The 25,367-nt window shown below is 37.2% G+C and overlaps 1 protein-coding gene across 2 annotated transcripts in view; it reads left to right on the forward strand.

Annotated features, from left to right (window-relative positions):
• The window catches only part of SACS (sacsin molecular chaperone), a 118,304-nt gene extending 97,054 nt beyond the window's left edge, over positions 1-21,250 (forward strand). For both annotated transcript variants that reach the window (XM_066236852.1, XM_066236853.1), the window contains 2 exons: positions 4,408-4,431; positions 8,442-21,250. In XM_066236852.1, coding sequence (XP_066092949.1) covers positions 4,408-4,431; positions 8,442-19,999 — 11,582 coding nt within the window. In that variant the 3' untranslated portion in view covers positions 20,000-21,250. The remainder of the gene's footprint in view (positions 1-4,407; positions 4,432-8,441) is intronic.
• The last annotated feature ends 4,117 nt before the right edge of the window (positions 21,251-25,367 follow it).

Consider the following 25,367-nt stretch of genomic DNA (forward strand, 5'->3'; position numbering starts at 1 on the left):
GCTTCCTTACGTGGGGCCTGGCCCTGTGCAGCAGAGCACGGAGCAGCTGCCCTGTAGACACTTCTGAGCAGGCAGAGTCTCTCCCTCTCTGATACCAGTTACATATGTCATGCCACTTCCCGGTGGATGGTGCGGAGGGAGGGTACTAGTGCGTGTGGGGGAAGGGAGGCCAAGGGTATTATGCGGAGCTCCCTTCATATGGTAGGAGATATCACAGATATATAACATTTGGCATTTTTTGCTCTAAATAATGGTTATGCGACTGTCAGTAAAAACTGGCCAGTTTCTAAGGGACTGCTGCATATAGTTGAAACATGGTTTTTATTTCTCTGCTGCAGTGGGTACTTCTCTGATTCTATAGCTCAAGAAAAATTTGTCTCATTATTTGACAGTTTTGCCTTTTACTTGTATCACATTTAAAATCATGAGCTAAATATTAAGTTATTGCTTGTCTTTTCTCTTTACATCTACTGTACCTTTTCCAATAACAATTAAACATGTTTCAGTCTTTCTCATTTTGGGGAAAACAAAACAAACCTCAGGTTTGATCTCCTTTCTTGCATGCTGTCGTAGAGAGTAGTGCTTGCTTATTGTCTTTGCATTAGTCTCCCCTTATCCTCATCCCACCATTCAGTAGCCACTGTAGTTATCAGACCGACTATCACAGGTCATCCTTTTTTCACCTGATAACGGTTTCAAAGCATAGGAGTAGTGCTGCTGGCAGTTTAGACCTGCCAAAGAGAAGCTGTAAGGTGCACCCTTTCAGAGAAATGGTATGTATAGATAGGAGAAGACACATCTGAGGTCGTCCATTTAGGGTTCAGTGCTCGTCGTGGTTTCGGGCATCTGCTCTCTCCCCGGGCACTGCCACTGTTGTAGTCGATGGCCTGTGTTTCTGTGGCGTATTACTGCTCCCATCTCTGGACTCCTCCCTCCAGCATGTGCTCCTCGTCTGTTCATGCTGCTTCCCTGTGGAAGGTATCCGGTTAGTGTGGAGTACAGACTTTCGTGATTGTGAACCTGCCGTCTCATTGGCTGTGATTCATTCAGTGCCCCTCTTTCTGTTTTCTCTAGCACTTGTAGGTTGGTAAACTGTGGCGCTCCCTTAATCTCCTGAGAGCAGAGCCCAGTGAGTTTTGTCACCACCATGTAGCACAGTGCCTGCTCTAAGGTGGGTGCTCAGTAAGTTTCTTTTTCACTCAAATGAAAGGTTTTTTATATCAGTTCTTTTATATGCGGCTCTTTTTTCTTAGAATACTTTCGCCATTTTCTACTTTGCCTTGCTGACTTTTATTCATCTTTTAATATTCAACCCACAAGTCTCCCTGAGGGCAGTCTTTCACATCTCTCCCCACACCCCTGCTCCTCCGTGCAGAGCTGAGGTAGACGCCTCCGCTTGGCTCGTGGAGCCCAGAGCATGGTCCATTTGATCCTGTTCACCTTATTATAACAACCATATTTCTGCTGTGCTAGACTATAAAATCCTTAAGTACAGGGGCCATCTATTTTATTTTTGTATTCCCAGTGCCTGATTGACAAGTTTGGTTGGACAAAAATTAAAAACTTAATGCTTCTGTATGATGATCTTGGGGTCAGGGGTACAAAGATGAATAGGCAAGTCTCTGGTATTGTGCCTGTGGGTTAGTACTTGTTTTTAAAGTAAGTTATCTTCTCTTACCTTAGTTGTTCTTCACAGCCATGCCATAACAGAGCCTGTATTATCATCTTCATTTCAGAGGGGGAGACATTGAAGCTGAAATAGTTTGAAGGATTTAAATGACTTGCTTGATTGCAGAGTTGGAGCTATGATTCTGATTTTGTTTTGCTTTTTTCTATTTCCAGGTCTAGATTATTTTTGTATTAAGTTACTTGAATAAATGGGTGACTGTCAGAAGTTGGGGAATAGTTAGAAGAGTAGGTAAATGGGTTTCAGAGAAAAACCAGTCAAGTCAGATGGTAGGAATATATAATTGGTTGGCACCAAAATGATATTTATATTTTAAATTTTTTCTTGTGTTTTTATTACACACGACCTCATGCCTTGTTCTATCTCATGATCAAAGACTCCTAAATAAACATTTGTTTGATTGTCCCCCCTGTCTCGGGCATCTTGCCAGATGGACGTATTGTAGAGGTGAGTACTGAAGGAGCTCAGAGCTGAGCATAGCCAGCATGTCAGTGACATTGGCATTTAGTGAGGTTGGTCCTCCATGAAATACTGAGAACAGAGTGTGTTCAGGAGGGGTGTGGCAGGTCAGGGGACCTCACAGATGAGCTGGCACATCTTCTGACTCATACGTTCAGGAGAAAGACTGTGAACTTCATGGCTCAGAGCATAGCGTATTTACATTGTCCACTTCGACACAACTTTGTGATGATTTGCAGTGTTCATTATAGGGATAACAGCATCTTATATATGTATGTAAGAAAAAACTTTAGAAAGAGTTGTAGTTTTAGTTACCAGCCTCAGGAGTGTGGATCAGCAGCATTTCAAAGATTTTGCTGCAAGCTTTGTGCCACTGGGATGTTCTGGTCACCACTTCACAGCTGTCAGTCAGAGGGGCTGTGTTTTAGGAAGGCTTTCTGCCTCTCAGTCCTTGTTCAAGAGATCTGGAGTGCGGAAATAATCTCAAAAATCTCACATTTATTCTTGCCTATCTGGGTAATAAAACACAATACTCTATATTATCTTTGTAAAATATTATTTTCCCACTTCTTTTTTTTTTTTTTTTAATAAATTTTTATTAATGGTAATGGGATGACAATAAATCAGGGTACATATATTCAAAGAAAACATGTCTAGGTTATTTTGTCATTAAATTATGTTGCGTACCCCTCGCCCAAAGTCAGATTGTCCTCCGCCACCCTCTATCTAGTTCTCTGTGCCCCTCCCCCTCCCCCTAACTCTCTCCCTCCCTCCCTCCCATGTCCTCCCTCCCCCCACCCCTGGTAACCACCACACTCTTGTCCATGTCTCTTAGTCTCATTTTTATGTTCCACCAATGTATGGAATCATGTAGTTCTTGTTTTTTTCTGATTTACTTATTTTACTCCTTATAATGTTATCAAGATCCCACCATTTTGCTGTAAATGATCTGATGTCATCATTTCTTATGGCTGAGTAGTATTCCATAGTGTATATGTGCCACATCTTCTTTATCCAGTCTTCTATTGAAGGGCTTTTTGGTTGTTTCCATGTTTTGGCCATATTTACCCACTTCTTATTTGAAAATCTTCCAAAGGCTCCCCTTTTTCCTTGGAACAAAGGCCAAAATCCTTAACATTTTCTGTGAGGCTCTTTATTATCTGGCTCCATTTTCTGGGTGTTATAAAGAACCCAGGAACGTGGAAGGGGTACATCAGTGTTTGCTGTATGATTATTATTAACCATCTCCTTCCCATACCCTTTAGTATTTCCCCTGGTAGCTCTCATATTTGGAAGGCAGCATGCTCTTTTTCTCCCTTGGATGTGGTGCATGTGATGCCACCCTCTCTATCTTACCCCTCATGCTCGTCTTCCACACAGCCCATGTGTGCTGACCTCGTCCTGAGCTTCTCATGACACTCATGCTCTTGTACCTGTTTAGTCGTTTATAATAATTTACCTACTACCTGCCTTTTCATTAGACTGTTAGGTAAAGTCTGGGACCATGTCTGTTTTGTTCTTCTCTATATATCTAGCACTGACTGACAAATGCCTCTAAAGTAATTGAAAGGATGTTAAGGTTAAAAGAGTTTAAATTCCTTGGTAAGACCCGTGGTTTCTGTGTTTGATGCCAAGTTTAGCCAGAGGCAACCAAATACACAATACCTCACAGAGTTGTAGAGATGTTCTTGATCAAATAAGTGGCTTGGTTTAGGCAGATGATGGGTTAGATATCCATGGAGCAATTATTTGAAGTTTTTAATTATTGATGCAAACAATGGAAAATATATCAAATCTTCCTTTTGTTATTATAAAGACAGAATTAATGAATTAATTGTGTATTACTTTGTAGAGTTATTCCAAAACTTTTTAAAAGTCAAATGTCTTTCTTTTTCTTCTTATCTAGACTATGTAAATATTATGTGATGATAGCCTTTGGAGGCTTATCGAATGACTTTATTTCTGTTGTTGAAATGTAATTTGTGCATATAGAGTACATATTCCTTTCTTCTTGCTTTCTTTTTAAACTAAGATTCCTTACCCTATGTAATTTGGAGTTTTCATTGAAATACATCTTTAAATCTTAACTGTATAATTTGCTGTTTGGAGTTTTATTTATGGCTTTTCTTTTACATAGTGGTGTATTAAGACAAATAGTGTTAATGTAAAACTGTCATCTTAAGATACAGAAAAATTTCTGTAGTCATCATGTGAAAATTGTGACAATTCTTTTTCTAAGAAAAGATTTAATTATATTCTAGCACAACTTCTCTGGGGATATTCAGGTATGATAACTGACTAAATGTTGTGTCCATTTTTAGCCTTATGTTTTTGTTCATTTGATTCTTTGAATCCCATTTTTTCATTTACCTAAGTAACTAGAAATTATATCATTTTTTTCTAGTAGTAATAACTATTAAAGGGGAGAGGAAACTATACATATTGATACATGTATGTATATGGTTGTTATACATACCACAACAAAACCATATTTAAATGGCTTGGACACATTCATTTCATAGAGCATTTAGTTACAAATGAAAGAATTATGTTGAAATCTTTGGTATTTTGTGGCTAAGTATGAAAGTGAACACCCCTATTATATGATACTTATAAGTGTTGAGATTAAAAAGGGTAGAGGGGCATTAGTTCTGGACCTGTGAAGTGAGAACCTATGACTTAGTGAGCTGCAGGGATGTAGCAGAGGACAAGTTCTGTAGCCAGCCCAGCTTCCCTTAGGGACAGGTGGTTGAATGTTCTTACAATGCCTAGTGTATCATTTTGTTGATTTTTTTAATTAAACGTTTTTTACTTACCCTGTATTATTTTCCCTTAGTTTACTTTCACTTAGAAAATTAGAGGGTATAAGATTTTCTTTACAGAAACTTTTGTAAATATTATTTTTGGAGTTAATTTATTCTCTGAAGTAGGCTATACCTATATTAAAATTAATTTAAAAACTAAGCTATTGTTATACTGATACTTCATATAAATATTAAATTTGTTTTCTAGCTTATATTAAAAGTAGCTTAGCATTCACAACTACTGTTATATATTTTTAAACCTTAATTAATATATCTTATATTTTTAAGGTGTAATCAAAGAGGAAAGCGCAATCTCATAGCAGTGGGCTGCCTGGTAGCCCTGCCCTGCAGCTCTGGCTGTGTGAGGGCCCTGCCCGCTGCTGCAGCCCCGGTCAGGATGGACACGAGGGAAGCAGCAGTAGTGTGCATGTTGATTTCCTAAGAGGGGTCCCTGTGCTATTTTTGAACCACCTTTGCAACTCCGTCCACATCAGAGTGGATGTTTCCCCCGGCCCCCACGGTGTGCGCCATGCTGCCGCTAGACGTGTGGCGTGCCAGTTGGAATCTTAGTGGGCAGGCAGGCTTTCCTTTCCTTTCCTGGTTTGGCCTTTTTCATTTGACTGACTTTTACATTTAATTGGACCTTCACGTTATCACATATGTACTTACAGAGAGATTTGGATATCTACACAGTGGAGCATTGTCAGAACTCATCAACAACCAAAGCTACCATTGCCCCTTTCTGTACAAGAAAAGTATAAAAACACTTGTAGCCTTGGGTATCAGCGTGGTCAGCTGGCTGTGACTGAGCGAGGCTGGTCAGCTGTTATAAACACCCAATTCATAAAAGCAATAAGGACTGAGATTTTTTGGTTAAGTAAATTTTGAAATAGACCATAATATTCTGTTTTCATCCACATTGAAAATCTTAGTCAAAGTTAGTACTGAATATAAACATACATGTAAATGTATACAATAAAAAAACAGTGCAGTCTTTCAATAGTGATTCAGTGTGCTGATATTATTTTGAATAAGTCTCTTAGGAGACTTATTTCTTAATTAAACAATCATATTTAATACTAATTTACATAAAAAGCTTTCTGTCTCTAGGAACACTTTCAATACTGCTTAGTTTTAACTACTTTGGACAGTGCTGATAATTTTAAAGGCGAGGCCATAAAAACACAAGTCATTTATTACAGTGCTACAAATTATTTTGCTTATACTGTTAGGGGTGCTTTACCATTTTAGGGACTTTCTAAAGAACATGAAGACTTTTTTCTGTGTTAACATATATAATTTAGGATTAAAAGCTACATAAGTGCTTAAATACAAAATAAATAGAAAACAGAACTTCAGATTGAATTGACTTAGGTACTTATAATTTACCTGTGTCTTACTACATTTTCTCTCTCCTTTATTTTCTATTATGTTTTTTTAGTTGAGCATGACCGATGTGTTAGTTGCATGTTATGTATAGTGTGTGTTTTATTGACATATTATTTATACATTAATTTTGATAATTGTCTTAAAGGTAGGTATGTGTTTTATATATCGCCAAATTTTATGCAAGGATATTGGGTTGGAGTACCTACAAAATGCATGTTATGTGGCAATTATTAACATTGAACATGGTGTGGTGCATATTTGATTTTTGTTTTCTGAGTGTTGTGAACTTTAATTTCTAACTTGTTTTTGTATCTTTGGTATTAAATCTTTGTGTTTCTTATGATTTGGATATTCTATTGTTAATTCAGTAAACATTTGTTTAAAATAGTATTAAAAATTAATTATAAAAATTATATTTTAAAGGGACTCATAGACCAAGGAAGCTATACCAATCAGACTCCTGACAAGATTTTATAATTTCTACTTATAATGCTATTTGATTTACCCTAAATCACACAATGTAGAAACTGAAAATATTCAGAATTTGAGTATCGACAGCTCCCAGAAGTTGCAGAAGTGTGTACTTGCTTAAGTTTCTATGGTAATAATATTAAAATGTCTTATTGTAACAGAGGTAATTTTTTGGCAGAGGTAGAGTCATCTTCCTGATGTGTAAGAAAGAAATAAGGGTGTTCTTCCTTGGTTAAAATACATACAGAAATTTCAAGGGGCTTGAGCTGTGCCCTCTTTTATAACTTTTTTAAAATTAGTCTTTCAAGAGTGTAGAAATTGTATGTACATAGAGAAAAAATTGTTAGTTTCCCATAGGATTGAATTTGAGATGCTTTTTATTTCACCATAGGGGAAAATACATACATATAGGTACATAATGTTAGTTTAAATTTTTTTTTTTTACAGAAGGGAGGGGGAATGAGAAGTATCAGCTCATAGTTGCTTCACTTGAGTTCTTCATTGGTTGCTTGTCATATGTGGTTTGACCTGGCAAGCCTAGGATTTCAAACTGGCGACCTCAGCGTTCCAGGTTGATGTTCTATCACAGCACCGTCACAGGCCAGACCCCCTAGTTAAAAATTTTGTTCCTATTGATATTATAAATACTCTGAAACACAAAATAAACTTAAAATAAAATGTTATTTTCTAAACCAGTGGTTAAAAATCAGCAAAAGCCTTTTTCCCAGACAAATCTTTTTAGTCTCCAAGTTTATAAGAATTCCTGAAGTGAAGCTACTTGATGGTAGATAGCCCCGCATTCACAGCAGTGTCCCACTCGCTCTTGTTGCTTGTCCCGGAAGCATTTCTGCAAAACCTCGGGCTGTGAAGAACACACTTTAATAAGTAGCAGCTAAGTAAAGCTAGTTTGGAAAAGTTATGAATGTGCCCTTTACTTGGGCACAAATATAGAGCTGTCTTGAGACCTTGAACCTCATCCCCATTCTTTTTCCAGTTGAGAGCATGCAAGCCTAGAAAGAGGAAGTGATACATGTAGTTAGTGGTTGAAAAGAAACTAAGTCTCCCTGCTGTCTCAGCTTCAGAGAGTTGGTCAACTAAGACCGACATCCATCCTCTATGTTCTTCCTCTAGGCCCGTCTGTTATCTCGTACTGCCACATGGCTCCTGCAGAGGTGAAAGAAAGGAATTCACATTGGGTTTGCTTGTAAATTACTTACACCTACAATCAACATGGTACTTATTTAAACTTTATCCACTTTCCTTTGGTACTTTTCTCTGTGGACAAATAACCGCTAAAAATTAGTTTCCATGTTGATTCCATTTATAGAACATATACAATAATTTTTAAAGCACATGTAAATGCATTTTTATATATTTATTTAAAATAAGCACTTTCCAGAGAGAATTGTTTTTCCCAGAGGTTATTTAAATATAGATTTATAGGTAGTTTCTCTATTATCATTATTATTTAAAAATTAGTTTAGGCTAGTTATGCTGAATTTTTGCATTTTTACAGTGTATTTAAAACTTATTAAAATGAGTTTCTAGTACTATATAATCTGCATGGATAGAAAGCTAAATAAATTATTGTAGAATTACATATTTATAATGTGTCTGTATATGATTTACAGGAAGACCATGTACTCAGCTGCAACTTCTAAATCCAGAACGATTTGCACGTCTTATCAAGGAAGTAATGAATACATTCTGGCCTGGCAGAGAGTTGATTGTTCAATGGTATCCATTTGATGAAGACAAAAATCATCCGTCTGTTTCATGGCTTAAAACGGTTTGGAAGAATCTCTATATGCATTTTTCAGAGGATTTGACTTTATTTGAAGAGATGCCACTTATCCCCAAAACTACACTCGAAGAAGGTCAGACATGTGTGGAACTCATTAGACTCAGGATTCCATCCTTAGTAATTTTAGATGATGAATCTGAAGCGCAGCTTCCAGAATTTCTAGCTGATGTTATACAAAAACTTGGAGGGATTGTTCTTAAAAAACTGGATGCCTCCATACAGCATCCACTTATTAAAAAATATATTCATTCACCATTACCAAGTGCTGTTTTGCAGATAATGGAGAAGATGCCGTTGCAGAAATTGTGTAATCAAGTAGCTTCACTACTTCCAAAACACAAAGATGCCCTCAGAAAGTTTTTAGCTAGTTTAACTGATACCAATGAAAAGGAAAAAAGAATAATTCAGGAATTGACAATATTCAAACGAATTAACCATTCATCTGGTCAGGGAATTTCCTCTTATACAAAACTGAAAGGTTGTAAAGTCTTGCACCATACTGCCAAACTTCCACCAGATCTGCGACTCTCTATTTCAGTAATAGACAGTAGTGATGAAGCTACTATTGGCTTGGCAAACATGTTGAAAATAGAGAAGTTAAAGACTACTAGCTGCTTAAAGCTTGTTTTAAAAGATATTGAAAATGCATTTTATTCACATGAGGAGATAACACACCTCATGCTATGGATCCTTGAGAATCTATCCTCTCTTAAAAATGAGAATCCAAACGTGCTTGATTGGTTAATGCCATTAAAATTCATTCAGATTTCACAGGAACAGATGGTATCAGCCAGTGAACTCTTTGATCCTGATATAGAAGTGCTAAAGGATCTCTTTTATAATGAAGAAGAGACTTGCTTCCCACCTTCAGTTTTTACCTCACGAGATAGTCTTCACTCTTTAAGACAGATTGGTTTAAAAAACGAAGCCAGTCTCAAAGAGAAAGATGTTGTGCAAGTGGCCAAAAAAATTGAAGCCTTACAGATTAGTGGTTGTCCAAATCAGGAAATTCTTACAAAGAAAGCCAAAACACTTTTACAGGTTTTAAATAAGAATTATACACTGTTGCAGTCGTCTGAAGGAAAGATGACACTGAAGAAAATAAAATGGGTTCCAGCTTGCAAGAAAAGGCCTCCAAATTATCCAGGCTCTTTGGTATGGAAAGGGGATCTCTGTAGTCTTTGCACACCACCAGATATGTGTGATGTGGCCCATGCCATTCTAGTGGGCTCAGCACTTCCTCTTGTTGAAAGTATCCATACAAACTTGGAAAAAGCCTTAGGTATCTTCACAAAACCTAGCATCAATGCTGTCCTAAAACACTTTAAAATTGTCATTGATTGGTATACTTCAAAAACTTTTAGTGATGAAGACTACTATCAATTCCAACATATTTTGCTTGAAATTTATGGATTCATGCATGATCATTTAAATGAAGGGAAAGATGCTTTCAGAGCCTTAGAATTTCCATGGGTTTGGACTGGAAAAAATTTTTGTCCTCTCAACCAAGCTGTGATAAAACCATTCCATGACCTTGACCTTCAGCCTTATTTGTATAGTGTGCCTAAAACCATGGCAAAATTTCACCAACTGTTTAAGGTCTGTGGTTCAATAGAAGAATTGTCATCAGATCATATTTCTATGGTTATTCAGAAGGTATATCTCAAAAGTGATCAAGATCTCAGTGAACAAGAAAGCAGACAAAATCTTCATCTGATGTTGAACATTATCAGATGGCTGTACAGCAATCAGATTCCAGCAAGCCCCCACACACCAGTTCCTATACATCACAGCAGAGACCCTTCTAAACTCGTCATGAAGCCAATTCATGAGTGCTGTTATTGTGACATCAAAGTTGATGACCTTAATGATGTATTGGAAGATTCAGTGGAGCCAATCATTTTGGTGCATGAGGACATACCCATGAAAACTGCAGAATGGCTGAAAGTTCCATGCCTTAGTACAAGATTGATCAATCCAGAGAACATGGGATTTGAGCAGTCAGGCCAAAGAGAACCACTTACTGTAAGAATTAAAAATATTCTGGAAGAATACCCTTCAGTGTCAGATATTTTTAAAGAACTACTTCAAAATGCTGATGATGCAAATGCAACAGAATGCAGTTTCATGATTGATATGAGAAGAAATATGGACATTAGAGAGAATCTCCTGGACCCAGGCATGGCAGCTTGTCATGGGCCCGCTTTGTGGTCATTCAATAATTCTGTATTCTCAGATTCGGATTTTGTGAACATAACTAGGTTAGGAGAATCTTTAAAAAGAGCAGAAGTTGACAAAGTTGGAAAATTTGGTCTTGGATTTAATTCTGTGTACCATATTACTGACATTCCCATCATTATGAGTCGAGAATTCATGATAATGTTTGATCCAAATATAAACCATATCAGTAAACACATTAAAGACAAATCTAATCCTGGAATCAAAATTAATTGGAGTAAACAACAGAAAAGACTTAGAAAATTTCCTAATCAGTTCAGACCATTTATAGATGTATTTGGCTGTCAGTTACCCTTGACTATAGAGACACCTTACAGTTACAATGGAACTCTTTTCCGACTGTCCTTTAGAACTCAGCAGGAAGCAAAAGTGAGTGAAGTTAGTAACACCTGCTATAATACAGCAGATATTTACTCTCTTGTGGATGAATTTAGTCTCTGTGGACATAGGCTTATCATTTTTACTCAGAGTGTAAACTCAATGTATTTGAAGTACCTGAAAATTGAGGAAAACAATCCCAGCTTAGCACAGGATACAATAATAATTAGAAAAACAATTTGCTCTTCCAAGGCACTGACTGCACCTATCTTAAGTGTTTTAAAAGAAGCTGCTGAACTCATGAAAACTTGCAGCAGTAGTAATAAAAAGCCTCCTGTGGATGCACCAAAGTCATCTTGCATTCTCCAAATCTCAGTTGAAGAATTTCACCATGTGTTCAGAAGGATTGCTGATTTACAGTCGCCACTTTTTAGAGGTCCGGATGATGACCCAGCTGCTCTCTTTGAAATGGCTAAGTCTGGCCAATCAAAAAAACCATCAGATGAGTTGCCACAAAAAACAGTAGAGTGCACCACATGGCTTATATGTACCTGCATGGATACAGGAGAGGCTCTAAAGTTTTCCCTGAGTGAAAGTGGAAGAAGACTAGGACTGGTTCCTTGTGGGGCTGTAGGAGTTCTGCTCTCTGAAGTCCAGGACCAAAAGTGGACTGTGAAACCACACACTGGAGAAGTATTTTGCTATTTACCTTTACGAATAAAAACAGGACTGCCAGTTCATATCAATGGGTGCTTTGCTGTAACTTCCAATAGAAAAGAAATCTGGAAGACAGATACAAAAGGACGATGGAATACCACCTTCATGAGAAATGTTATTGTGAAAGCTTACTTAGAGGTGCTCAGTGTCCTACGTGACCTGGCCACCAGTGGGGAGTTAATGGACTATACTTACTATTCAGTGTGGCCTGATCCTGATTTAGTTCATGATGATTTTTCTGTGATATGTCAAGGATTTTATGAAGATATAGCTCATGGAAAGGGGAAAGAATTGACCAGGGTCTTCTCTGATGGATCTACTTGGGTTTCCATGAAGAATGTGAGATTTCTAGATGACTCTATACTTAAAAGAAGAGATGTTGGTGCAGCAGCCTTCAAGATATTTTTGAAATACCTCAAGAAGACTGGGTCAAAAAACCTTTGTGCTGTTGAACTTCCTTCTTCAGTAAAATTAGGATTTGAAGAAGCTGCCTGCAAACAGATACTGCTTGAAAATACATTTTCAGAGAAACAATTTTTTACAGAAGTGTTTTTTCCAAATATTCAGGAAATTGATTCCGAACTCAGAGATCCTTTAATGATTTTTCTTCTAAATGAGAAAGTAGATGAATTTTCAGGAATTCTTCGTGTTACTCCATGTATTCCTTGCTCTTTGGAGGGCCATCCTTTGGTTTTACCGTCAAGGTTAATTCACCCCGAAGGACGAGTTGCAAAGTTATTTGATACTAAAGATGGACGGTTTCCTTATGGTTCTACTCAGGATTATCTTAATCCTATTATTTTGATTAAACTAGTTCAGTTAGGTATGGCAAAAGATGATATTTTATGGGATGACATGCTAGAACGTGCAGGGTCAGTAACAGAAATTAATAAACGTGATCATGCTGCTGCTTGTCTAAGAAGTAGTATCCTATTAAGTCTTATTGATGAAAAACTAAAAATAAGGGATCCTAGAGCAAAGGATTTTGCTGTAAAGTATCAAACAATCCCCTTTCTTCCATTTTTAACAAAACCAGCAGGTTTTTCTTTAGACTGGAAAGGTAACAGTTATAATCCTGAAACCATGTTTGCAGCAACTGACCTTTATACAGCTGAGCATCAAGATATAGTTTGTCTTTTGCAGCCAATTCTAAACGAAAACTCGCATTCCTTCAGAGGTTGCGGTTCAGTGCCATTAGCTGTTAAGGAGTTTTTGGGATTACTAAGGAAGCCAACAGTTGATCTGGTTGTAAACCAATTGAAAGAAGTTGCAAAATCAGTTGATGATGGAATTACATTGTACCAAGAGAATATCACCAATGCGTGCTACAAATATCTTCATGAAGCAATGATGCAAAATGAAGCCACTAAATTATCAGTTGTTGAAAAGTTAAAACCCTTTAGCTTCATTCTAGTTGAGAATGCATATGTTGGCTCAGAAAAGGTTTCTTTTCATTTGAATTTTGAAGCAGCACCATACCTTTATCAGTTGCCTAATAAATATAAAAATAATTTCCGTGAACTGTTTGAAAGTATGGGTGTAAGGCAGTCATTTACTGTGGAAGATTTTGCCCTTGTTTTGGAATCGATTGATCAAGAAAGGGGAACAAAACAAATAACAGAAGAGAATTTTCAGCTTTGCCGGCGAATAATTAGTGAAGGAATATGGAGTCTCATTAGAGAAAAAAAACAAGAATTCTGTGAGAAAAATTATGGCAAAATATTATTGCCAGACACTAATCTTAAGCTTCTCCCTGCTAAGTCGTTATGCTACAATGATTGTCCCTGGATAAAAGTAAAGGATACCACTGTAAAATACTGTCATGCTGATATACCCAGGGAAGTAGCTGTAAAACTAGGAGCAGTACCAAAGCGACATAAAGCCTTAGAAAGATATGCATCTAACATCTGTTTTACAACACTTGGCACTGAATTTGGGCAGAAAGAAAAACTCACCAGCAGAATTAAGAGCATCCTTAATGCCTATCCTTCAGAAAAGGAAATGTTGAAAGAACTTCTTCAAAATGCTGATGATGCCAAGGCCACTGAAATCTGTTTTGTGTTTGATCCTAGAGAGCATCCTGTGGATAGAATATTTGATGATAAGTGGGCCCCATTGCAGGGGCCTGCACTTTGTGTGTACAACAACCAACCTTTTACAGAAGATGATGTCAGAGGGATTCAGAATCTCGGAAAAGGCACCAAAGAGGGAAATCCTTATAAGACTGGACAGTATGGAATAGGATTCAATTCTGTGTATCACATTACAGACTGCCCTTCTTTTATTTCTGGCAATGATATCCTGTGTATTTTTGATCCTCATGCCAGATATGCACCGGGAGCCACGTCCATTAGTCCTGGACGCATGTTTAGAGATTTGGATGCGGATTTTAGGACACAGTTCTCAGATGTTCTGGATCTTTATTTGGGAACCCACTTTAAACTAGATAATTGCACAATGTTTAGATTTCCTCTTCGTAATGCAGAAATGGCAAAAGTTTCAGAAATTTCTTCAGTTCCATCATCAGACAGAATGGTCCAGAATCTTTTGGACAAATTGCGGTCAGATGGGGCAGAACTTCTAATGTTTCTTAATCACATGGAAAAGATTTCTATTTGTGAAATAGATAAAACTACTGGAGCTCTAAATGTGCTGTATTCTGTAAAGGGCAAAGTCACTGATGTAGACAGATTGAAAAGGAAGCAATTTCATGCATCTGTAATTGACAGTGTTACTAAAAAGAGACAGCTCAAAGACATACCAGTTCAACAGATCACCTATACTATGGATACTGAGGACTCTGAAGGGAATCTTACTACATGGCTAATCTGTAATAGATCAGGTTTTTCAAGTATGGAAAAAGTATCTAAAAGCGTTATATCAGCTCACAAGAACCAAGATATTACTCTCTTCCCACGTGGTGGAGTAGCTGCCTGCATTACACACAACTATAAAAAACCCCACAGGGCCTTCTGTTTTTTGCCCCTCTCTTTAGAGACGGGCTTACCATTTCATGTGAATGGCCACTTTGCTCTAGATTCAGCCCGAAGAAACCTGTGGCGTGATGACAATGGAGTTGGTGTCCGAAGTGACTGGAACAACAGCTTAATGACAGCATTAATAGCTCCTGCGTATGTTGAATTACTAATCCAGTTAAAAAAGCGGTATTTCCCTGGTTCTGACCCAACATTGTCAGTTTTACAGAACACGCCTATTCATGTTGTAAAGGACACTTTAAAGAAATTTTTGTCATTTTTCCCAGTTAACAAGCTTGATCTACAGCCAGATTTATATTGTTTAGTGAAAGCACTTTATAGTTGCATTCATGAAGATATGAAACGTCTTTTGCCTGTTGTACGGACTCCAAATATTGATGGCTCTGATTTGCATTCTTCAGTTATAATTACTTGGATTAATATGTCTACTTCAAATAAAATGAGACCATTTTTTGACAATTTATTGCAGGATGAATTACAACACCTAAAAAATGCTGATTATAATATCACGACACGGAAAACAGTAGCAGAGAATGTCTATAGACTGAAACACCTACTTTTAGAGGTTGGTTTCAACTTGGTTTACAACTGTGATGAAACTGCCAATCTGTACCACTGTCTCATAGATGCAGATATTCCTGTTAGTTATGTAACTCCTGCTGATGTTAGATCTTTTTTAATGACATTTTCTTCTCCTGATACTAATTGCCATATTGGGAAGCTGCCTTGTCGTCTCCAGCAGACTAACCTAAAACTTTTTCACAGTTTAAAACTTTTAGTTGATTATTGTTTTAAGGATGCAGAAGAAAATGAGATGGAAGTGGAGGGACTTCCTCTTCTCATTACACTGGACAGTGTTTTGCAAACTTTTGATGCAAAACGACCTAAGTTTCTAACAACATACCATGAATTGATTCCATCCCGCAAAGACTTGTTCATGAATACATTATACTTGAAATACAGTAATATTTTATTGAACTGTAAAGTTGCAAAAGTTTTTGACATATCCAGCTTTGCTGATTTGTTGTCCTCTGTATTGCCTCGTGAATATAAGACCAAAAATTGTACAAAATGGAAAGATAATTTTGCAAGTGAGTCCTGGCTGAAGAATGCATGGCATTTTATCAGCGAATCTGTAAATGTGAAAGAAGATCAAGAAGAAACAAAACCAGCATTTGACGTTATTGTTGACACTCTAAAAGACTGGGCATTGCTTCCAGGAACAAAGTTTACTGTTTCAGCAAATCAGCTTGTAGTTCCCGAAGGAGATGTCCTGCTTCCTCTCAGCCTCATGCACATTGCAGTTTTCCCAAATGCCCAGAGTGATAAAGTTTTTCATGCACTTATGAAAGCTGGCTGTATTCAACTTGCTTTGAACAAAATATGTTCCAAAGACAGTGCATTTGTTCCTCTTTTGTCATGTCACACAGCAAACATAGAGAGCCCCACAAGCATTTTGAGGGCTGTACATTATATGGTTCAAACTTCAACATTTAGAACTGAAAAACTAGTAGAAAATGACTTTGAAGCACTTTTGATGTATTTCAATTGCAATTTGAGTCACTTAATGTCTCAAGATGACATAAAAGTTTTAAAGTCATTTCCATGCTATAAATCCATCAGTGGTCGCTATATGAGCATTGCAAAATTTGGAACATGCTTTGTACTTACAAAAAGTATTCCTACGGCTGAAGTGGAAAAGTGGACACAGTCATCATCATCTGCATTTCTTGAAGAAAAAATACACTTAAAAGAACTGTATGAGGTGCTTGGTTGTGTACCTGTTGATGATCTTGAGGTATATTTGAAACACCTCTTACCAAAAATTGAAAATCTCTCTTATGATGCAAAACTAGAGCATTTGATCTATCTTAAGAATAGATTATCAAATATTGAGGAATCGTCAGAGATCAAAGAACAACTTTTTGAAAAACTGGAAAGTTTATTGATAATCTATGATGCTAACAATCGACTAAAGCAAGCAAAACATTTCTATGATAGAACTGTGAAAGTTTTTGAAGTTATGCTTCCTGAAAAATTGTTTATTCCTAAGGATTTTTTTAAAAAATTAGAACAACTTATAAAACCCAAAAATCAAGTTTCATTTATGACCTCCTGGGTAGAATTCTTAAGAAATATTGGACTAAAATATGTACTTTCTCAGCAGCAGTTGTTACAGTTTGCGAAGGAAATCAGTGTGAGAGCTAATACAGAAAACTGGTCTAAAGAAACATTGCAAAATACAGTTGATATCCTTCTCCATCACATATTCCAAGAACGGATAGATTTGTTATCTGGAAGTTTTTTGAAAGAACTGTCTTTAATACCATTCTTATGTCCTGAGCGGGCCCCTGCTGAATTCATTAGATTTCATCCTCAGTATCAAGAGGTAAATGGAACACTTCCCCTTATAAAGTTTAATGGAGCACAAGTGAATCCCAAATTTAAGCAGTGTGATGTGGTTCAGCTGTTATGGACATCCTGCCCTATTCTTCCAGAGAAAGCAACACCCTTGAGTATCAGAGAACAAGAAGCTAGTGACCTTGGTCCACAGGAACAGCTTGAACAAGTTTTAAGCATGCTTAATGTTAACCTGGATCCCCCTCTTGATAAGGTCATTAATAACTGCAGAAACATATGCAACATTACAACTTTGGATGAAGAAATGGTGAAAACTAGAGCAAAGGTCTTAAGGAGCATATATGAATTCCTCAGTGCAGAAAAAAGAGAGTTCCGCTTTCAGCTGCGGGGCATTGCTTTTGTGATGGTAGAAGATGGTTGGAAACTTCTGAAGCCTGAAGAGGTAGTAATAAATCTAGAATATGAATCTGATTTTAAACCTTATTTGTACAAACTACCTTTAGAACTCGGCACCTTTCATCAGTTGTTCAAACATTTAGGTACTGAAGATGTTATTTCAACTAAGCAATATGTTGAAGTGTTGAGCCGCATATTTAAAAGTTCTGAAGGAAAACAGTTAGATCCTAATGAAATGCGTACAGTGAAGAGAGTAGTTTCCGGCTTGTTCAAGAGTCTACAAAATGATTCAGTCAAGGTGAGAGGTGAGCTTGAGAATGTACGTGACCTTGCACTTTACCTTCCTAGCCAGGATGGTAGATTGGTCAAGTCCAGCATCTTAGTGTTTGATGATGCACCGCATTACAAAAGTAGAATCCAGGGGAATATTGGTGTGCAAATGTTGGTTGATCTTAGCCAGTGCTATTTAGGGAAAGACCACGGATTTCATACTAAGTTGATAATGCTTTTTCCTCAAAAACTCAGACCTCGTTTATTGAGCAGTATACTTGAAGAGCAGTTAGATGAAGAGACCCCCAAAGTATGTCAGTTTGGAGCCTTGTGTTCTCTTCAGGGAAGATTGCAGTTACTCTTGTCTTCTGAACAGTTCATTACAGGAATAATTAGAATTATGAAGCATGAAAATGATAATGCTTTCCTGGCCAATGAAGAAAAAGCCATAAGACTTTGCAAAGCCCTAAGAGAAGGATTGAAAGTGTCCTGTTTTGAAAAGCTTCAAACGACGTTAAGAGTTAAAGGGTTTAATCCTATCCCCCACAGTAGAAGTGAGACTTTCGCTTTTTTGAAGAGATTTGGTAATGCTGTCATCCTGCTCTACATACAACATTCAGACAGTAAAGACATTAATTTCCTACTAGCATTGGCAATGACGCTTAAATCAGCGACTGACAATTTGATTTCTGACACTTCATATTTAATTGCTATGCTAGGATGCAATGATATTTATAGAATCAGTGAGAAACTTGACAGTTTAGGAGTGAAATATGACTCTTCAGAACCATCAAAACTTGAACTTCCAATGCCAGGCACTCCAATACCTGCTGAAATTCATTATACTCTGCTTATGGATCCAATGAATGTTTTCTACCCAGGAGAATATGTTGGGTACCTTGTTGATGCTGAAGGTGGTGATATCTATGGATCATACCAGCCAACATATACATATGCGATTATTGTACAAGAAGTTGAAAGAGAAGATGCTGAAAATTCTAGTTTTCTAGGAAAGATCTATCAGATTGACATTGGTTATAGTGAATATAAAATAGTTAGCTCTCTCGATCTGTATAAGTTTTCAAGGCCCGAGGAAAGCTCTCAAAGCAGAGACAGTGCCCCCTCTACACCAACCAGCCCTACCGAATTCCTAGCACCTGGTGTACGAAGCATTCCTCCTCTTTTCTCTGGTAGAGAGAGCCACAAGACCTCATCTTCCAAACACCATTCCCCCAGAAAGCTTAAGGTGACTTCCTTACCAGAAATTTTAAAAGAAGTGACAACAGTAGTGGAGCAAGCTTGGAAGCTTCCAGAGTCTGAAAGAAAAAAGATTATTAGGCGGTTATATTTAAAATGGCACCCTGACAAAAATCCAGAGAATCATGATATTGCTAATGAAGTTTTTAAACATTTGCAGAATGAAATTAACAGATTAGAGAAACAGGCTTTTCTAGATCAAAATGCAGACAGAGCCTCAAGGCGGACATTTTCAACTTCAGCATCCCGGTTTCAGTCAGACAAGTACTCATTCCAGAGATTTTATACTTCATGGAATCAAGAAGCAACAAGCCACAAATCTGAAAGGCAACAGCAAAATAAAGAAAAATGCCCACCTTCGGCTGGACAGACTTACTCTCAGCGGTTCTTTGTCCCTCCCACTTTTAAGTCAGTTGGTAATCCAGTTGAAGCACGTAGGTGGCTAAGACAAGCCAGAGCAAATTTTTCAGCTGCCAGGAATGACCTTCATAAAAATGCCAACGAATGGGTGTGTTTTAAGTGTTACCTTTCTACCAAATTAGCTTTGATTGCTGCTGACTATGCTGTGAGAGGGAAGTCTGATAAAGATGTAAAGCCAGCTGCACTTGCACAAAAAATAGAAGAATATAGTCAGCAACTTGAAGGACTGACAAATGATGTCCACACATTGGAAGCTTATGGTGTAGACAGTTTAAAGACAAGATACCCTGATTTGCTTCCTTTCCCACAGATTCCAAATGACAGGTTCACTTCCGAGGTTGCTATGAGGGTGATGGAATGTACTGCCTGTATCATAATAAAACTTGAAAATTTTATACAACAAAAAGTGTGAAAGTATTTAAAGAAAAAAAGTAGAGCTAGATCTTGAATGTATTATAGCACAAATAGGAATTGCTGTCCTTCCTTAAGCTTCATTGCCTCTTAGGAATTGTGAAGTATGTTGCAAATTGTTAGGGAAGACTTTCAGAGCTGTTATGAACATGAATATTAATATAAGGCCTTGAATGCATCTAAAAATTATTTTGAAGATGAGAGTGAACTACAGAATTGCTAGATGTGTTTGAATGGCTAGGATGGCACAGTGTTGAACTGCACTTTATATAACCAAACCCTAGCAGTTTGTTAGAGTCTGTTTATGTCCCTGGTTAGAATGAAGTTAATTTTGTTTTTAACACGGTATTTTTGAAGGAGCTAATGAAACACTGGAATATCTTTAGTTTAAACAATAAAGAGAATTAAGTTGTGGAGTTTTGTTTCTTTAAGTGGATTCTCTTAGATATGCTGTTTCCTATCAGCTGGATCTGATTATGAATTTGTTGCAACTTTACATCTTAAATACACAGCACATTTAAGAATTGGTACCTTATTTTAATCCTGAGTATTACTTGATTAAGAGTAGCAGATAGTACTTCCCAGGGTGCACTGAGTGCACTTTACATCTTCATTTAAAATGTTTTTTTACACCTATGTTTACAGGCTTCCTTTTTCATGAAGATAGCATATGGAAAACTCAAAATCGTGGCAGTTCTTATCACCAGATGTTAATATTGCTTTCAAGAACTGCTTACCAAAACATTTATCACCTGTTAGAACATTTGTTTTACGTTGTACATATTTTACAGATGTCATAATTTGTGTAGCGTGATGGAACAGGACGCAACCCTTTGTTGACTAAAGGTGCTGCAGCTAAAAACATTCTTGTCTTTCAACATGGCACTCAGCGGGGCCTTGGGATTTTACTTAGGAATCATTGTAACAATATTCAGTAGTTTATAAAAGAGGAATTATCAACTTGTAGTTTCTTGAATGATTAAGAACTGACAGTGAATTTTCATTATGTTTTGAATGTCTTATAGGTATTTAACATATTTCTTTTGCAGATTGTAAAAAAGGTAATGAAAATTAGTTTATATATGTGTGCTGGCTGTAAATTATGTTAAATATATTTTATGCAATTAAGGGCTTATGGAACATTAAAATTTTTTTACTTTTATTGATATTAAGGAATGTTTGCATCTCCACAATTCAGTTGCTTCTGAATGTGAAGCCATTTCTGCTGTTATATTAAGTGCCATAATTTTAATAAAGCAAATGTACATATGAAATCATTGTAACTGGTATTTTTTTTTATTTAGACCATTAAATTTAACAGGGTGACATTGGTCAACCAGAGCATGTAGATTTAGAGAAAACATCTCCACATCCTTTGGACAGTCAATCATGCTGTATACCCATCATCCAAAGTCAGATCATCTTCTGTCACCCTATATTTTGTTTCTCTTTAAGCCCCTCCCCTACTCCATCCCCCTCTTTCTCTTCTCTTCCCCTCCCCCTAGTAACCACTGCACTTTTATCTATGTCCATGAGTCTCAATTTTGTGTCCCACCTATGTATGGAATCATACAGTTCTTAACTTTTTCTGATCTACTTATTTCACTCAGTATAATGTTATCAAGGTCCATCAATGTTGTCGTAAATGGTACTATGTCATCATTTCTTATGGCTGAGTAGTATTCCATTGTGTATATGTATCACATCTTTATCCAACCCTTTATTGAAGGGCATTTTGGCTGCTTCCATGTCTTGACCACCGTGAACAATGTGATGAACATGGGGTTGCATGTGTCTTTATGTACCCATGTTTTCGACTTTTGGGGGTATATACCCAGTAGAGGGATTGCTAGGTCATATGGTAGTTGTATTCTTAATTTTTTGAGGAACCACCATACTTCCTCCCATAGTGGTTGCACTACTTTACATTCCCACCAACAGCAAATGAGGGTTACTTTTTCTCCACAGCCTCTCCAACACTTGTTATTACCTGTCTTGTTGATAATAGCTAATCTAACAGGTGTGAGGTGGTATCTCATTGTAGTTTTGATTTGCATTTGATTAGCTAATGAAGAAGAGTTTTTTCATATATCTATTGGCATTTGTATTTCTTCTTGGGAGAAGTGTCTGTTCATGTCCTCTTTCCATTTTTTTTATTGGGTTTGCTTGTTTGTTGCTGAGTTTTGTGAGTTCTTTATATATTTTGGATATTAGCCCCTTATTGTGCTGTTGTTTGAAAATATCATCTCCCATTTAGTTGGCTGTCTGTTTGTTTTGTTGTCAGTTTCTTTTACTGTGCAGAAGCTTCTTAGTCTGATGTAGTCCCATTCATTTATCTTTGCCTTCACTTCCCTTGCTTTTGGAGTCAAATTCATAAAATGTTCTCTATTGCCCAGGTCCATGGGTTTAATACTTATGTTTTCTTCTATGTAATTTATTGTTTCAGGTCTTATATTTAAGTCTTTGATCTATTTTGAATTAATTTTTGTGCAAGGAGACAAAACTGTAGTCAAGTTTCATTCTTTTGCACATGGCTTTCCAGTTTTCCCAGCACCATTTATTGAAGAGGCTTTCTTTTTTCCATTGTGTGTATTTGGCTCCTTTATCAAAGATGATTTGACCATATATATGTGGTTTTATTTCTGGGCTCTCTATTCTGTTCCATTGGTCTGTGTGAAACTGGTATTTTAAAAATAATTGAAAGTCAAACTTAATATCTTCCAATATTGTTTTGATATGTGTGTTTATTGGGAAAATTACAGTAGAATTATATATATATAATTCTACTGTAATATATATATATATTTATATTATAATATATAATATATATATATATATATATTTCTTTTTTAAGTGAGAGGAAGGGAGATAGACATTCCCACATGCACTCTGATGAAGATCCACCTGGCAACCCCCATCTGAGGCAGAGCAGCACTAAGAGTTCTGTTTCTCTGGGGCTACCCAAATTCTTGGTGTGATGCCAGTGGCCAAGGCCAGGCAGATGGTAGAGAAACTGCGGAGCCGGAAAGCGTTGGGCCATTTTTGTTTTAATAAAATCTCAAAAGGGTGGACAAGCACACAGGCAGGGGAAAACCGCTTCTCTGGCACACAAACAGCAAAAATGGCCCCTCACAGTGGCAGGCAGGCAATCTGCCATCCGCAATCCCCCTAAGTGCAAGCACCCATAGACTTATATAGGCCACACATATGTGGCGCTGCCAGGTGCTCACGCACCAATCAGGCAAAGGGCCTGCGGCTGGTAAACCAGCCAGCGAGCCTAACACAGCTCCCTACACTTGGCCTTCAGCTTTCTGGGCCATTCTAAGGAAGTGCTTGCTACTTTGGGACTCAAGTGTCAGCACTTGGAATATATTTTATCACTTTTGGGTACTAAAACTTAAACAGAAACCTTGTCTGGCCTTTGTGAGATTTGATCCAATTGGAATTTTGTGTGTGGGGGGGGGGTGGACTTTTTTTTAAAATTTATTTATTAAATTTAATGCAGTGACATTGATACATCAGGGTACATATGTTGAGAGAAAACATCTCTAGATTATTTTGACATTTGATTGTGCTGTATACCCCTCCCCCAAAGTTAAATTGTCTTCTGTCACCTTCTATCTGGTTTTCTTTGTGCCCCTCCCCTCCCCCAACCCCTCTCTCCTTCTTCACCCCATCCCCCCTCCCCCCACCCCCCAACCCTGTTGCCATCACATTCTTGTTCATGTCTCTGAGTCTCATTTTTATGTCCCTTCTATGTATGGATTCATGTAGTTCTTAGTTTTTTTTCTGATTTACTTATTTCACTCCATATAATGTTATCAAGGTCCATCCATGTTATTGTAAAGGATCCGATGTCATCATTTCTTATGGCTGAGTAGTACTCCATAGTATATATGTACCAAAGCTTTTTAATCCACTTGTCCTCTGACGGACACTTGGGTTGTTTCCAGATCTTCGCTATTGTGAACAATGCTGCCACAAACATGGGGGTGTATTTCTCCTTTTCTAGCCGTTCTATGGTGTCCTTGGGGTATATTCCTAAAAGTGGGATGGCTGGGTCAAAAGGCAGTTCGATTTTCAGTTTTTTGAGGAATCTCCATACTGTTTTCCACAGTGGCTGCACCAGTCTGCATTCCCACCAGCAGTGCAGGAGGCTTCCCTTTTCTCCACATCCTCACCAGCACTTATTCTATGTTGTTTTGTTGATGAGCGTCATTCTGGCTAGTGTGAGGTGATATCTCATTGTGGTTTTAATTTGCATTTCTCTAATGATTAGTGATGTTGAGCATTTTTTCATATGCCTGTTGGCCATCTGTATGTCCTCTTTGGAGAAGTGTCTATTCATCTCTTTTGCCCGTTTTTGGATTGGATTGTTTGTCTTCCTGGTGTTGAGATTTACGAGTTCTTTATAAATTTTGGTTATTAACCCCTTATCAGACGTATTGTCAAATATGTTCTCCCATTGTGTAGTTTGTCTTTTTAATCTGTTCTTGTTGTCTTTAGCTGTGCAAAAGTTTTTTAGTTTGATATAGTCCCATTTGTTTATCCTGTCTTATTTCACTTCCCCATGGAGATAAATCATCAAATATATTGCTCCGAGAGATGTCAGAGAGCTTACTGCCTATGTTTTCTTCTAAGATGCTTATGGTTTCACGGCCTATATTTAAGTCTTTTATCCATTTTGAGTTTATTTTTGTGAGTGGTGTAAGCTGGTGATCTAGTTTCATTTTTTTGCAGGTAGCTGTCCAATTTTCCCAACACCATTTGTTAAAGAGGCTGTCTTTACTCCATTGTATTTCCTTGCCTCCTTTGTCAAATATCAGTTGTCCATAGAACTGTGGGTTTATTTCTGGGTTCTCTGTTCTGTTCCATTGATCTATATGCCTGTTCTTATGCCAGTACCAGGCTGTTTTGAGTACAATGGCCTTGTAGTATAACTTGATATCAGGAAGTGTGATACCTCCCACTTTATTCTTCTTTTTTAAGATTGCTGAGGCTATTCGTGTTCTCTTTTGGTTCCATATAAATTTTTGGAATATGTGTTCTATATCTTTGAAGTAAGTCATTGGTATTTTAATTGGTATTGCATTGAATTTATAGATTGCTTTGGGTAATATAGACATTTTAATGATGTTTATTCTTCCTAACCATGAGCACGGTATATGCTTCCACTTTTTTGTATCTTCCTTGATTTCTTTTATCAATGCTTTGTAATTTTCCGAGTACAAGTCTTTAGTCTCCTCGGTTAAGTTTATTCCTAGGTACTTTATTTTTTTGGTTGTAATTGTGAAGGGGATTGTTTCCTTAATTTCTCTTTCTGACTGTTCATTGTTGGTGTATAAAAATGCCTCTGATTTCTGAGTATT

The sequence above is a fragment of the Saccopteryx bilineata genome, chromosome 6 (genome assembly GCF_036850765.1).
Source record: "Saccopteryx bilineata isolate mSacBil1 chromosome 6, mSacBil1_pri_phased_curated, whole genome shotgun sequence".
Taxonomy (NCBI): Eukaryota; Metazoa; Chordata; class Mammalia; order Chiroptera; family Emballonuridae; genus Saccopteryx; species Saccopteryx bilineata.